The sequence below is a fragment of the Mauremys mutica genome, chromosome 9, assembly GCF_020497125.1.
Source record: "Mauremys mutica isolate MM-2020 ecotype Southern chromosome 9, ASM2049712v1, whole genome shotgun sequence".
In the NCBI taxonomy this organism is placed as follows: Eukaryota; Metazoa; Chordata; order Testudines; family Geoemydidae; genus Mauremys; species Mauremys mutica.
The window spans coordinates 62,308,717-62,322,364 of record NC_059080.1 but is presented as its reverse complement, the minus strand read 5'-3'; the positions used below and the strand labels follow the sequence as shown (position 1 = coordinate 62,322,364).

At 47.7% G+C, this 13,648-nt stretch overlaps 1 protein-coding gene across 1 annotated transcript; it reads right to left on the bottom strand.

The window, feature by feature from the left end:
- Positions 1-5,567: 5,567 nt before the first annotated feature.
- On the bottom strand, positions 5,568-12,912 carry LOC123377882 (G-protein coupled receptor 35-like). Its single transcript, XM_045031217.1, has 2 exons — positions 12,748-12,912; positions 5,568-6,820 (listed from the first exon to the last, which is right to left on the bottom strand). The coding sequence occupies exon 2, from the start codon at positions 6,780-6,782 to the stop codon at positions 5,850-5,852; it is 933 nt and encodes a 310-aa protein (XP_044887152.1). The 5' UTR covers positions 6,783-6,820; positions 12,748-12,912; the 3' UTR covers positions 5,568-5,849.
- Between the last annotated feature and the right edge of the window lie 736 nt (positions 12,913-13,648).

Genomic DNA, 13,648 nt, shown 5'->3' with positions numbered 1-13,648 from the left:
AATTTTTCCACATCCTTCTTGCAATGTGGGGCCCAAAACTGCACGTAGTACTCTAGATGAGGCCTCACCAATGTTGAATAGAGGAGAATGATCATGTCCCTCGATCTGCTGGCAATGCCCCTACTTATACAGCCCAAAATGATGTTAGCCTTCTTGACAAAGGCCAGAGGAGGGAGTGTTAGTGCCTGTGTGGACTTCTGAGAAGTGCATGGGGTGGAAGGAGATGCTGGGATGCTCTGGAACCACTCCTTCAAAGCCAGTCAGGACTCTGGGGGAGCCTCCTCTCTGAGCAGACTGTCTCCAGGGCAAGAAGCTTACACCTTCCTGGGTCTGACCTCAGAGCATTCAGCATGCCCTTCCACACCATGCACTTTCCGCAGTGAGTCCGCCCAGGCGGGGTCCTGGGGCAGCCAGAGGTCCCTGCACCCCAACTCGGCAGTCAGATGTGACTCTCAGCCAGACTGTAAAACAGAAGGTTTATTAGATGATGGGAACACAGTTTAAACAGAGCTTGTTGGTACAGAAAAGAGAACCCCTCGGTCAGGTCCATCTTGCGGGGTGGGGAGCCCAGAACCAAGTTCTGAGTCTCTCCCCATTTCCCCAGCCAGCTCCAAACTGACACTTCCTCCTCTGGCCTCTGTGTCTCTTCCGGACAAGGAGGCCACCTGATCTCTTTGTCCCCAACACCTTCAGTTGGCATCTTGCAGGGGAAACTGAGGCACCCACACAGTATTCAGAGAAAATATTAAGAACATTCCCACTTCATCACAACAGGTACAACAAAATATAATACTGTATATTGAAGTAGGCAAGTGCTGCTTCTGACTTTCCACTTTTAATTGACCCTTGTAATCTTGTGGCGCTGACGCGTTGTAGCTTCATTTTATATTGGCTTACAGGGCGGGAGCGGGGGGGCACCACCATTTTGGGCCCCACCAAAAATTATACAAACCTGCCGCCTATGGAAGGGAGTGGAACGTAAATACATGGTGCCCTCTCGGGGGTACGAATACCTATACGTCCACCCTCCCCCCTCCTCCCTGGTTGTCCAATCGGTCAACGAAAGGGAACGTCACGGCCAACAAGCGCCAGCCCCAAAGTCTAAGGAGGCTAGGCGGATGGACCTGCTCGGTCGCAAGGTATACTCTGCGGGTGCCCTACAACTCCGGGTAGCAAACCAGCAGGCACTCCTGAGCCGTTACAGCCACAACACCTGGATGGAGTTTGGCAAGTTTCAAGAGCTGCTCCCGCAAGACTCACGCCAGGAATTTGCTGCTTTCCTGGAGGAGGGGAAGAAGGTGGCTCGAACCTCCCTGCAGGCCTCCTTGGATGCGGCCGATTCTGCAGCCAGGACTCTGGCCTCCGGCATCACCATGAGGCGCATCTCCTGGCTGCAGGTCTCCAATCTCCTGCCAGAGTTACAATACACGATCCAGGACTTGCCCTTCGACTGCAAGGGCCTGTTCTCAGAGAAAACGGACCCCAGGCTTCAAAGCTTGAAAGACAATAGGGTCATCATGCGTACCTTGGGAATGCACACACCGGTGACCCAACGCATACCTTTCCGCCCCCAACCTTACCGCCCGTACTTTATGCCCAGGCAAGGCAAGACTCCGGTAGTCAACGTGGTCGAGGGGGCCGTAGATGACATTCAGGACCCCAGGCGAGCCAGAACCGCGGTCCCTCCAAGCCACCAGCAGGGCCAAAATCTACCTTTTGAAGGTTCGCCCGAGGACGGTGTGCCAGTTTCTACACAGGATCCTTTTCCTCCCTTTTCCAACCGCCTTTCCTACTTCCTGACCTCAGACATCTGGGTCCTACGCACAGTGGAACATGGATACCACCTCCAGTTCGTTTCACCCCCGCCTTTCCACCCCCCATCCTGGTCCCTCTTCAGGGACCCCTCTCACAAGCAATTCCTCTTACAAAAGGTGCAGACGCTCCTCGCCATCGGAGCAATAGAGGAGGTACCAAAAGAGGAAAGGGACAAGGGGTTTTATTCCCGCTACTTCTTGATCCCCAAGTCAAAAGGGGGCCTCAGACCTATCCTAGACCTGCAAGGCCTCAACAAATTCATGGTAAAGTTGAAGTTCCGCATGGTCTCCCTGGGGACCATTATCCCGTCCTTGGATCCTGGAGACTGGTATGCTGCCCTCGATATGAAGGACGCATATTTTCACATCGCCATCTTTCCTCCGCACAGGAGGTTTCTCCGTTTTACGGTCAGTCATCGACATTTCCAATTTGCGGTCCTCCCCTTTGGCCTCTCCACGGCCCCGACGGTGTTCATGAAATGTATGGCTGTCGTCGCCACACACCTCCGCCGACGGGGGATTCACATATTCCCGTATCTGAACGACTGGCTCATCCGGGGGGCCTCCGCAGCACAAGTACAGCAGCACGTAGGCGTCGTCATGGACCTATTTACCCGGTTAGGCCTGATGCTCAATGTGGAGAAGTCCACCCTGGTCCTCACTCAGAGGCTAGATTTTATAGGAGCTACCCTAGACTCCACTCTAGCCAAGGCCTACCTGCCTCAGCCTCGATTCCAGGCGATCACGGCAATCATATGAGGACTGCAGAACTCCCCCATGACCCCGGTTCGTACCTGCCTCAGCCTTCTAGGTCACATGGCGGCCTGCACTTATGTGACCAAATACGCCAGACTCTGCCTTCGTCCCCTTCAAACGTGGCTGAATTCCGTGTATCTTCCGGGCAGGGACCCACTGGACACATTACTCACCATTCCACCGAGTGCCCTACGCTCCCTGGACTGGTGGCTAACCCCATCCCAAGTATGTGCAGAGCTGCCATTTCATCCACCCCAGTCCTCACTATCCCTGACGACAGATGCGTCATCCCTCAGATGGGGGGCTCACCTCGGTCACCTTTGCACCCAGGGCCTCTGGTCGTTACAGGAGTTAGAGCTTCACATCAACGTCCGAGAGCTACGAGCGGTGCGCCTGGCATGCCAGACATTCCAGAACCAACTCAACGGCCGTTGTGTCTCAGTCTTTATGGACAACACAACGGCCATGTATTATATAAACAAGCAGGGAGGGACTCGCTCTTCCCCCCTCTGTCAGGAGACCATCCAACTGTGGGAATTCTGCATAGCCCACTCGATAGACCTAGTGGCATCCTTTCTCCCAGGGGTAAGGAATACCTTAGCAGATCACCTGAGCAGATACTTCCTGTGCCATGAATGGTCGCTGAGACCAGATGTTATTCATGCAATTTTCCGGAAGTGGAGTTTTCCCTGGATAGACCTGTTTGCGTCTCGCGCGAACAGGAAATGCCAAGAGTTCTGCTCCTTCCAGGGTCTGTCACCGGGGTCCATCTCGGACGCATTCCTCCTGTCATGGAGGCACCATCTGCTCTACGCCTTCCCCCCGTTTCCCCTGGTCCACAGAGTCCTGATAAAACTACGCCAGAACAAAGCACATCTCATCATGATCGCACCAGCGTGGCCCAGACAGCACTGGTACCCCACACTGCTCGACCTTTCCATAGCCAGCCCAATTTCTCTGCCACTCCACCCGGACCTCATAACCCAAGATCACGGCAATCTCCGTCACCCGGACCTGCCGGCCCTCCACCTCACGGCGTGGCTCCTGCGTGGCTAGACGAATTGGAATTATGCTGCTCTGCTCCGGTACAACATATCCTTTTGAGCAGCAGAAAGCCTTCCACCCACTCCACATATCTGGCCAAGTGGAAGCGCTTCTCTTGCTGGGCTGAGGCGCGGAATGCTTCTCCTTCAGAGGTCTCTATCCCTGCTATCCTAGACTACCTCTGGTCCCTCAAGCAGCAGGGCCTGGCGTTGTCTTCTTTGCGGGTGCACTTGGCGGCCATCTCCGCATTCCACCCAGGGAAGAGTGGCCACACAGTGTTTTCACACCCCTTAGTTGCCAGATTCCGTAAGGGCCTCGAGCGCCTCTACCCTCAGGTGCGCCACCCTACCCCTACCTGGGACCTCAACCTAGTCCTCAACAGGCTCATGAGTCCGCCTTTGAACCACTGGCCACTTGCTCACTGCTATACCTGTCCTGGAAGACAGTATTCTTAGTAGCCATTACATTGGCCAGGTGGGTTTCCAAACTGCGAGCGCTTACGGTGGACCCGCCGTATACTGTTTTTCACAAGGACAAGGTGCAGTTGCGACCACACCCAGCTTTCCTCCCGAAGGTGGTATCGGCTTTCCATACCAATCAGGACATCTTCCTCCCGATCTTCTTTCCGAAGCCGCATGCATCCCCACGTGAGCAACAGCTACACTCCCTAGATGTCCGTAGGGCGCTCGCTTTTTATATTGATCGGACGAAGCCGTTCCAGAAATCCCCCCAACTATTAGTTGCAGTGGCCAACCAGATGAAAGGTCTTCCCATCTCCTCTCAGAGGATCTCCTCGTGGTTGACGGCGTGCATACGCACGTGCTATGACTTGGCTCATGTTCCCTCGGGCCATCTCACCGCCCATTCCACCAGAGCTCAGGCTTCTTCAGCCGCCTTCCTGGCCCATGTACCAATCCAGGAAATATGTCGTGCAGCTACCTGGTCATCGGTTCACACCTTTGCTTCGCACTATGCTCTGGTCCAACAATCTAGAGATGATGCAGCCTTTGGCTCGGCGGTTCTGCACTCCGCCACATCTCACTCTGACCCCACCGCCTAGGTAAGGCTTGGGAATCACCTAACTGGAATGGATATGAGCAAGCACTCGAAGAAGAAAAGACGGTTACTTACCTTTGTAACTGTTGTTCTTTGAGATGTGTTGCTCATATCCATTGCAAACCCACCCTCCTTCCCCACTGTCGGAGTAGCCGGCAAGAAGGAACTGAGGGGCGGGTGGGTCGGCTGGGGTATATATCCGGTGCCATAGTGGCACCACTCCAGGGGGTGCCCAGCCAACCCACTGAGTGTTGCTAGGGTAAAAAATCTTCCCACGAACATGCACGCGGCATGCGCACACCTAACTGGAATGGATATGAGCAACACATCTCGAAGAACAACAGTTACAAAGGTAAGTAACCATCTTTTCAAGATGGAAGTCCATTTGATACACCATTATGGTTACATCATAGCCATGTGAATCTGTTCCTGATGCTGCTTGTTTAAGCTCAGTGTCAACCTGGTTTTCCTACAGGCACAAGAGCTCAGATCAGGGGTGGGCAAACTTTTTGGCTTGAGGGCCACATCGGGGAATAGAAATTGTATGGCGAGCCATGAATGCTCACAAATTTGGAGTTGGGGTGTGGGAGGGGGTGAGGGCTCTGGTTGGGGGTGTGGGATTTGGGATGGGGCTGGGGCTGAGGAGTTTGGGGTGTAGGAGGGTGCCCTGGGCTGGGACTGAGGGGTTCAGAGGGGGATCAGGGCTGGGGTAGGGGTCCAGGTTCCGGCTGGAGGTGCGAGTACATAACACTTGCTAATACTCCTTCCTCCCATATCTATAGCATTAATGATCTCCGAATTTCTCTCAAAACTTCAACAAAAGAAAATTTATCTGTATTCTTCTCTCAGTTTAATAGTATAGTTTAATACAATTCCATTAAATGAAACTGACAGAAGGAAGCTGAATTCTTTTTATTTATATTCATGACAGAAAGATAGCAAATAGAAGATGTCAAACTGGAAAAGTTCATGCATCAATGTTTGCACTACAGTACAGTCACAGCAGTTACTTGTTTAATGGTGTGTATATACAGGAAGCCATGTTAAAATTAACAACAGCATAGTATGTGGTGATTTTATCTTCAGAGATGAAACAGCTGTGAATATACCAGGTGTGATAAGTCTATTGCTTCTCTTGTTACTTCTGGCTTTGGTGTTGCAACATTTTTATACCAGCATTTAGAATATCCTCAACTCAGAGGTGTGAATTTGATTTCTCTTAGAGTGATGAGATTTGGGCTTACAAAAGGAAGAAGCTTCTTGAAATTCCTTGGCCACAAAATAGTAGCAAATGGCATCCATGCAGCAGTTAGAATTTGCTATACATGCGGTCACATTAATAAAGGTTCTAATCTTCTGGATTAAAAGGCAGTTAACTCCATTTTTTTCCATCACAAACCTAGCAAGCATCCCAATTTGGACAGGTGAAAAGCACACTATAAATACAATCATATTTGCAGAAACAATATAGATAGCTTTCTCTATTAGCTTATTTTCCTGTGGATTTGTGAGCATCCTTTTTTTAAGACTCCTGATGATGTGCATGGAACAAAAGCTCAGTATTATTAGTGGAATTAAAAAAATGAAGATCAAGAAAAATAGAACACGGGTTGATGGTTTCGTGGAAAGCTTTTGAAAGCACAAAGGTTCACTTGTCTCGTGTTTTATGTTCAGACCAGTTATCGTTGATACCCAAAGAATCCCACAGATAAGAGCTGCCTTCCATGGTGACCTTAAACTCTTTGCCTTCAGAGGATACTTTATGGCAATGTATCGATCGATTGAGATGACAGTGATAATATAGATGCTCATAGACATATTTATTAAATATATAGACTGTATAGTTAAGCACAGTGTGTCACGATGCCAGTCATTCCAGATGAAATAAATTGTGAAAGGCAAGGTGAAGACTACAGAACAGTCTGCAATGACCAAGTTGATCATATACACCCTGGTTTCTGTCCATTTTTTCAGTTTGCAGCAGAATACCCACAAGGCAAGGACATTAAATATGGCTCCAAAAGGGAAAATTGTGGCATAAATAATGACTTGAATGAGTTGAACATTGTAACTCAATTTTAGACTGTTGTTGCAGTTTGTTGAGTTTGTCATTACGATGCACCTCTGCTACAGAACGAGGTTTCAGACACCTGAAATATAACAACACATGATTCTTTTCATTAAAAACAAAAGCTCATCTCCTATTTGACCCACTGCACCCCCCTCTGCCAACTAGCCTGATAAACATTCACTACAAGTTTTCCCCTCCCAATAAGGCAGAAATAACCTCCCTCCATTGCCATGGTCCCTCAACAGCCCCATGACTCTGAATCATACTGCATAAAAATCAATGATTTAAAAAGTTGGTTTCTTTTTTAAAATATTGTTAAGTTTAAATTGTATGTTTTCTTTTTTAAAATAAACTATTTAAAATTAAATTTAAAATTATGGGAATGTATGCTAAGGCCTACATTTAGTATAATTTTATACTGTACTATAGTAAATTTAAATTAGTATATTTTTATATTTTAAATTTAGTATAATTTTATATTATACTATAGTAAATTTAATTTAAATAAAAAATTATTCAAGTAGCACATGTTTGATGCTGAAGTTTTAAAGAAAATGAAAGCACAAATTGGTGGATTAAGCCCCTGGACCAGGGTATGCTGAAATGCTAAATCAGCTTTTGACAGTAATAGCCTCTTCTGCAGGTGCAGCGAGAATAATTCTCTTCATTTTAGTTTATTCAACTAGTTCAGTTCATTGCCTAATTCATTCAAAGTTGAGAAAGTGATTGGGAGTTGAAAAAAACAGGAAAGCTTGTTTTCCTCCTCTAATCTATGAATAAAAATGAGGCATGAGAGGATGAGATCTACTCATTTTGAAACCTTGAAGGATGTGGTGACCAGAAACAATCCATTCAAAATTCACTGACTGCAGATAATTCTTCCTTTGTTTAATAAATCAGTGAGTTTTAAATGCAAACCATGTTTGGGCAAACAATTTTTTTCTTATATCTCCAGCACACTTAAGGTAGTTTTATGTAACTAGTAAAAAAAAATTTGAAATGCTGGTTTTGTTCAATTTTAATTGATTTCCAATTTGCTCCCAAATGTAGCTTGACACAAATCACAAATAAAAAGTTGATCATCTAGTCAATAAGAAATGAATCTTTCACCATTTTAAAACATAAAAAAGTAACAATAAAATTCAGAATTATGCTAAACTATATCATTGCTTAAATAAATGTGTATAAATATAGTGTTTTTGCCTGTTTAGCAAAACAAAGTACCAAATTATATCAACAATGAGAATCAAGCTTTCTTAGGAGAGTAACTCAGTACAAATGCAAAACAAGATTAAAAATTGATTATTTAAATCAAGGTTTTCTGTTTGCTGACTTAAATCGTGTTTAAAATCAGTGATCTAAAGCACTGATTTAAATCAAACCATCCTGTTCCTAATACCTTGAATATTGGCAGAACTCTATTCTGAATTTAGCATATGGTCCCTCTCTTTCACTGAAATTTTGCTTTTGTGCTTTTCTGGAGGAGGTCCCCTAATGCAAAGCAAGTGTTTTTAGAGCTATTTGTCTGATAACATCATGATGGTTACTATAGATCTGCAGTGACATAATGCAGTATGATTTGCTAATTTGCATTAAATAATACTAGACCCATTGCAAATTAACAAGTAATGAATGTTGAGGGGAGGAAGTCAGTACATGTGACATGGCTCCCCCTAATTCCACAAATAGTGACTTTACTCTTGAAGCAGAGCATCTGAGGTTTTTATTTTTTTTCCCCCTGCTGGAGTCATTGCAGAGAAGGGGAAGGTAGTGACGGTTGTTTACACTGCAAAGAAAAACACACTGCAAAGTTCTAGCACCTGGGCTCCAGCCTGAGCCTGGAAGTCTACATAGCACTGAAACAGCCCCACAGTCCAAGCCCTGTGAGCCCGAGTTGGCTGGCATGGGCCAGCTGCGGAATTTGCTTTGCTGTGTAGACATACTCTGAGTGGCTTCAGAATAGGCCATTTAGTGCAAACATGACAGGCCTTAACCCTGCTAAATTTCTCTTTAACAAGTGGTTATTAGTGAAGCCAACACTTCCTGTGGGTCTCTGGGGTTGGGCTAAATGCTGATGGTCTGGAGGGGTCTAATAGGCATAACTGCTATGCTGATGTTGGAGCGTAAGATATCCAAGAGAAGGTAGATTTATCTGTACTAGATGCTACCACCACCAACCTCCTGCGTGGTAGCTTGCCCCCAGGGCCGGTGCTACCATTTAGGCCAAGTAGGTGGTTGCCTAGGGTGCCAAGATTTTTGGCGCCCTCAATTTTTTTTTAAAAGCGTTTCAGGGGCTGCTGCACTGGGAGGGAGAGGGAGTCTGAGCTGCCAGCAGGCAGCCCAGGGGTTTCCCTGGGTCAGTGCGCCGCTGCCGAAAGGCAGCCCAGGGATTCCCCTGGGTCAGCGCGCTGCTGCCGAAAGGCAGCCCAGGGATTCCCCTGGGTCAGCGCGCCGCTGCCGAAAGGCAGCTCAGGGGTTCCCCTGGGTCAGCGCACCACCACCGGCAGCCCAGGGTTTCGGGCTGCCGGCAGCGCACTGACCCAAGGGAACGCCTGGGCTATCTGCTGGCGGCTCAGACTCCCTCTCCCTCCCAGCGCAGCAGCCACTCCATCCCATGTGATTCTTCTCATTGCTGGCAGGGGCGCCGGCGGCTGGGTAGAGCTCCGCAGCTCTGCTTAGCACATGTGGCATGAGCCCGGCAATGGGCGTGACAGCAGAGTTTCTGGAGGAAAGGGGCGGCTGCCTCCTGGCTCAACCTCCATGGTCAGCCCCAGTGCCCCCCTCTCCCTGCTCCAGCCTCTGTCATGCCCGGTATCTGAGTTCAGGGTTGCCCGGGGTGGGGGGGGCAAGTGGGACAATTTGCCCTGGGCCCCACAGGGGCCCCCATGACTATGTCGGAGGCTCCCCCTGTCCCACGAATATGTTGGAGGCTCCTGGGAGAGGGGGTAAGTGGCATGGTAAGGGGCTGGGGCCAGGCACTCCCCCCAACCCCATCCCCTACAGCCCTGACCCCCAGCTCCGAGCCCAGCCCCTCTGAGCTGGAAACCCCCTGACCCCATCCCCCCCACAGCCCTGACCCCCAGCTCCGAGCCCAGCCCCTCTGAGCCGGACACCCCCCTGACCCCATCTCCAGGGCCGGTGCTACCATTAAGGCGAATTAGGCGGTTGCCTAGGGCGCTAAGATTTGGGGGTGCCAAAAAGCAGTCCCCTCAATGTTTTTTTACAGCGTTCCTCCCCAAGCGCGTGGTCGCTGCTCCACTTCTCCCGCCTCTCAGGCTTGCAGCATCAATCAGTTGTTTGGCACCGTAAGGCTGGGAGGAGAATTAATGCGGGGGCAGTGTGCTTGGGGAGGAGGCAGAGCAGAGGTGAGCTGGGGTGGGGAGGTGCCGCACAGCTCCCTGGAGTGGGGGGAGCTGTTGCGGGGGTGGGCACCTCAGGGCGGAGGTAGTTGCCACGGGGGGGTGGGAGGGGCGCCTCAGGGCGAAGGAGGGGCAGGGAGCTGCCGCAGGGCTGATGGGTGGAGGGCGCAAGGTGGAAGTTTCGCCTAGGGCACGAAACTTCCTTGCACTGGCCCTGCTTGCCCCAGAGACTGGCTAGGGCAATGGGCAATGCCGAGTGGCCCAGACATGAACAGCTGGAAGTGGGACAGCAGCTGTCATATATTTTTGAGTAGGACCAGGCCATGCCCTAGGGGACAGCAGTTTCCCATTGCTCTAGGGTTGCTCCCATTCAGTATATTGGGCACTGGAAACCTGCAAGTGGGCCTGGTCTGACTGGGAGCTCTGGCTGCTTAGAGAGGGACACAGCTCCATCCCTCCACCGTTGCCCCAGAGGCCAGTGTCCTGCAGCTGGCGAGGCAGATGGTCAGGGTGGAAAACCTATTGTCCTCCTACAACCCCCGGGGATGCAGCAGGCGCCAAAGAAAGAAGCCTGTCAAAGAGGCACAATAGGGTCCTTGCCCATAACTAGGGCTTCTAGGTGCTATGATAAAAAGGCTGTGACTTTAAGTGGAATTTGGACCAGCTGGAGAAAGGGAAGTGAGTTTGAGGCAGAAGGGATAATGGTTATTACCGCACAGAAGACAGCCTGTTTCTCATCCGAGTATTCAGGGCTTTACTGATTCTCATGACACCATGATGACAAGGGGACTAAAATAAACATGCCACTGCAGGGTTAACATAGCCAAACTGCACATAAAACCAGCCTCACTAGATGTAGAGGCTACGCTAGCTGAAAATTTCTCTGCTGTGGGGCAGCACAAGAGGGCTGGAACGGGGGTCAAGGATTTGGCTGTGAAGGTGGATGTGACAGATGGAAAGAGCAAATCTGCCACATAGAGTGAGTGTGAGGGGATCTCTGAGAAGAGCCAGGGAAGGGAAAGGGAGCAGACAGTGGCAAGTGGGAGGGGAGAGAAGAAAGAAAAAGAGAAGACAAAAACATAGAAAATATTGAGAAATGGGCACCAATTTTTCACCTTCTGCTGGCCCCCTCCTCTTCCGTGCAGCCCAATACCTTCCATTCATACCGCCCTGACCTCCACTAATAGAGCCCTGACCCATGAGACAAACATTCTGTTTTTCACACCTGGTCACCCTGTAAATAAGCACATTTCATTTGTAAATAGAAAGACCATCTCAAATGACCATCACCATTTCAAGAGCTGGTCTTTATATTTCACCCAGGGTTTGGAGTATGATTTGTCAAAAGAGAAATCCTGGTTAAAGCAGGAGACAATCTTATACCTGACTAAAGCTCTGGGAGGTTAGACACTGTATACCAGGTTCAGTTGGGAGCAGTTTATGGAGCATTTACAGACTGACCATGAGTGCATAAATATAAAATGCACAGGGATTTGACAATCTAAGTGACAGCACAGCAAGTTTGAGTGATGTTCAAAGAACTATGCTGAACACTTTTGACAAAATTATTATTCATAGCCCCAAAACCTCTCTCTTCCAGATGAAGTTATTTTCAGACTAAAATAGCAATTTGACCTGAAACAAACTAGTTTAACACTGGCAGAATTATAGTTGAGTGAATCATTCTTAATGAATGATTTCATCAACAAATGTCACTTCCTTATTTTGTTCATAAAATGTCCACCAGCAGCCTGACATGTTTTCCAGCTGTATTCATTATTCAATATTATCTGACACATGATTCATTAATTCTTTTTACTCTCTTGGTTGCTATTAAAAAAATGAAATTCCAAATTTGAAGTATGTTGCAGTGCTGTGATTGGTCACATACCATTGCTTTGCTCCCTCATTGCGTAAGTGTAAATCTTGCAATCAGGTTATGGGCTGCATGCTCAGAAAGTGAATGTAAAATTTATACTTCATGAATATTTCTGTGTTTTACTTTCTGCTAGTAAAACTGGATTGCTGGAAAAGTCCAGGTAAGCAAACATAAAAGGGGAGCAAACATGGCTGAGGCCTATTCAACTAAAAATGCTATTGAGCGAAACCAGGTGGAAAATGGTTTTCCTTTGAGATTTTGAATTTTTTTACTATTTTTTTTTCAATTTTGACCTTTTGAAAATTGTTTAACCTTTTTTCTTCTGTATAAATTAACTAAAAGTTTGAAATATAAAATAATGTGAAATAAACAAAATGAAATTTTCCATTTCAAAACACATTTTGTCAGAAAATCCACAACCAGCTGTACTATTGAATACTGACAGTAAAGTGTGTGTGTATTCTCCCAGTCATCACATCTGGAAGACGCTTGAGACTAAAAGCAAATAGAATAGAATTACAGGAAGAAACAAAGTACATTAAGTCAAAACTCCCAAGATGTCTGACCAGTGTAATATAATTCAAAGAGTTAGTTGATTGCTGCCTATTAATTACACTGATTACACAAACCTCTCAAAAACAAGTTGTATCTACTCTCCTTTATATCTTCTTCCTGACATTAATGAGAAGCAAGGAAATAAACTGCAGTGCAAAAATGCAATCTCCGGTGAAAATGAAGTAAAAATAAGCATGAAAGAATGAAAGTTACCTGTTGGCTTAACTTCCACAAAACAATTATCAATTCACTCCACAATAAAAGCTTCAACACAAAAATTAATAGACTCAGACTTTGTTCCAGTTGATATCACCTGGTATTCAGAGCACCGAAAAAGATCTCTTGGTTGCTCAATGGCTCTGTCCTCTCTGGAGTGAGAAAGCCCCACTGCTTGCTCAGTATTTCTATGAGCTTTGCCTCTTCCTCAAGAATGTCACCTCTGTATTTGCATTTGAATCTTCCTGTTCATCTTTGTAGAGTGGCCTCTGCTGATGGCATAGCAGTAATTCCTCTTATGATTCAGCTTGATTTATTGGACAGGGAAGCAGTGGATGGATAGAGTTTTCAAAAGGATCTCAGTGACTTAGAAAAGCTTTTTAGAAAAAGAGTCAAATCACTGTGGTTTAAAACAATATGGGAAGTTGTGGCTAGAGAAGAATTAACATATTTACACATTTTGGAAAATATGAGAAATAATAGACAGAAAAATAGAGGGCAGACAGATACTTAGATATTTGGATACCTTTTATTCAGTACTCAAAGTACAGTAAAAACATTTTTATCCGGCAAGTTGAGGGAATGGGGGGGGTCCCAGTAAGTGAAAAATTCCACTTAACTAAGAGGGAGGGAGTTTGGGTGTGGGAGGGGGTGCAGGGCTGGGTGTTGGGGCACAGGAGGGGGCATGAGGCACAGGCTCTGGGAGGGAGTTTGGGTGCAGGATGGGGTGGGGTAGGGGCACAGGAGGGGTTTTGGGGTTCCGGATCCATGGGGTGCTCACCTCGGGCGGCTTCCTGCAAGTGGCGACCTGTCCCTGCTGCTCCTAGTCCAAGGCGCTGCAGGCGGCTCTGCACGCTGCACCCGCCTCTCCCCGAGCGTTGTCTCCGCCACTTCCATT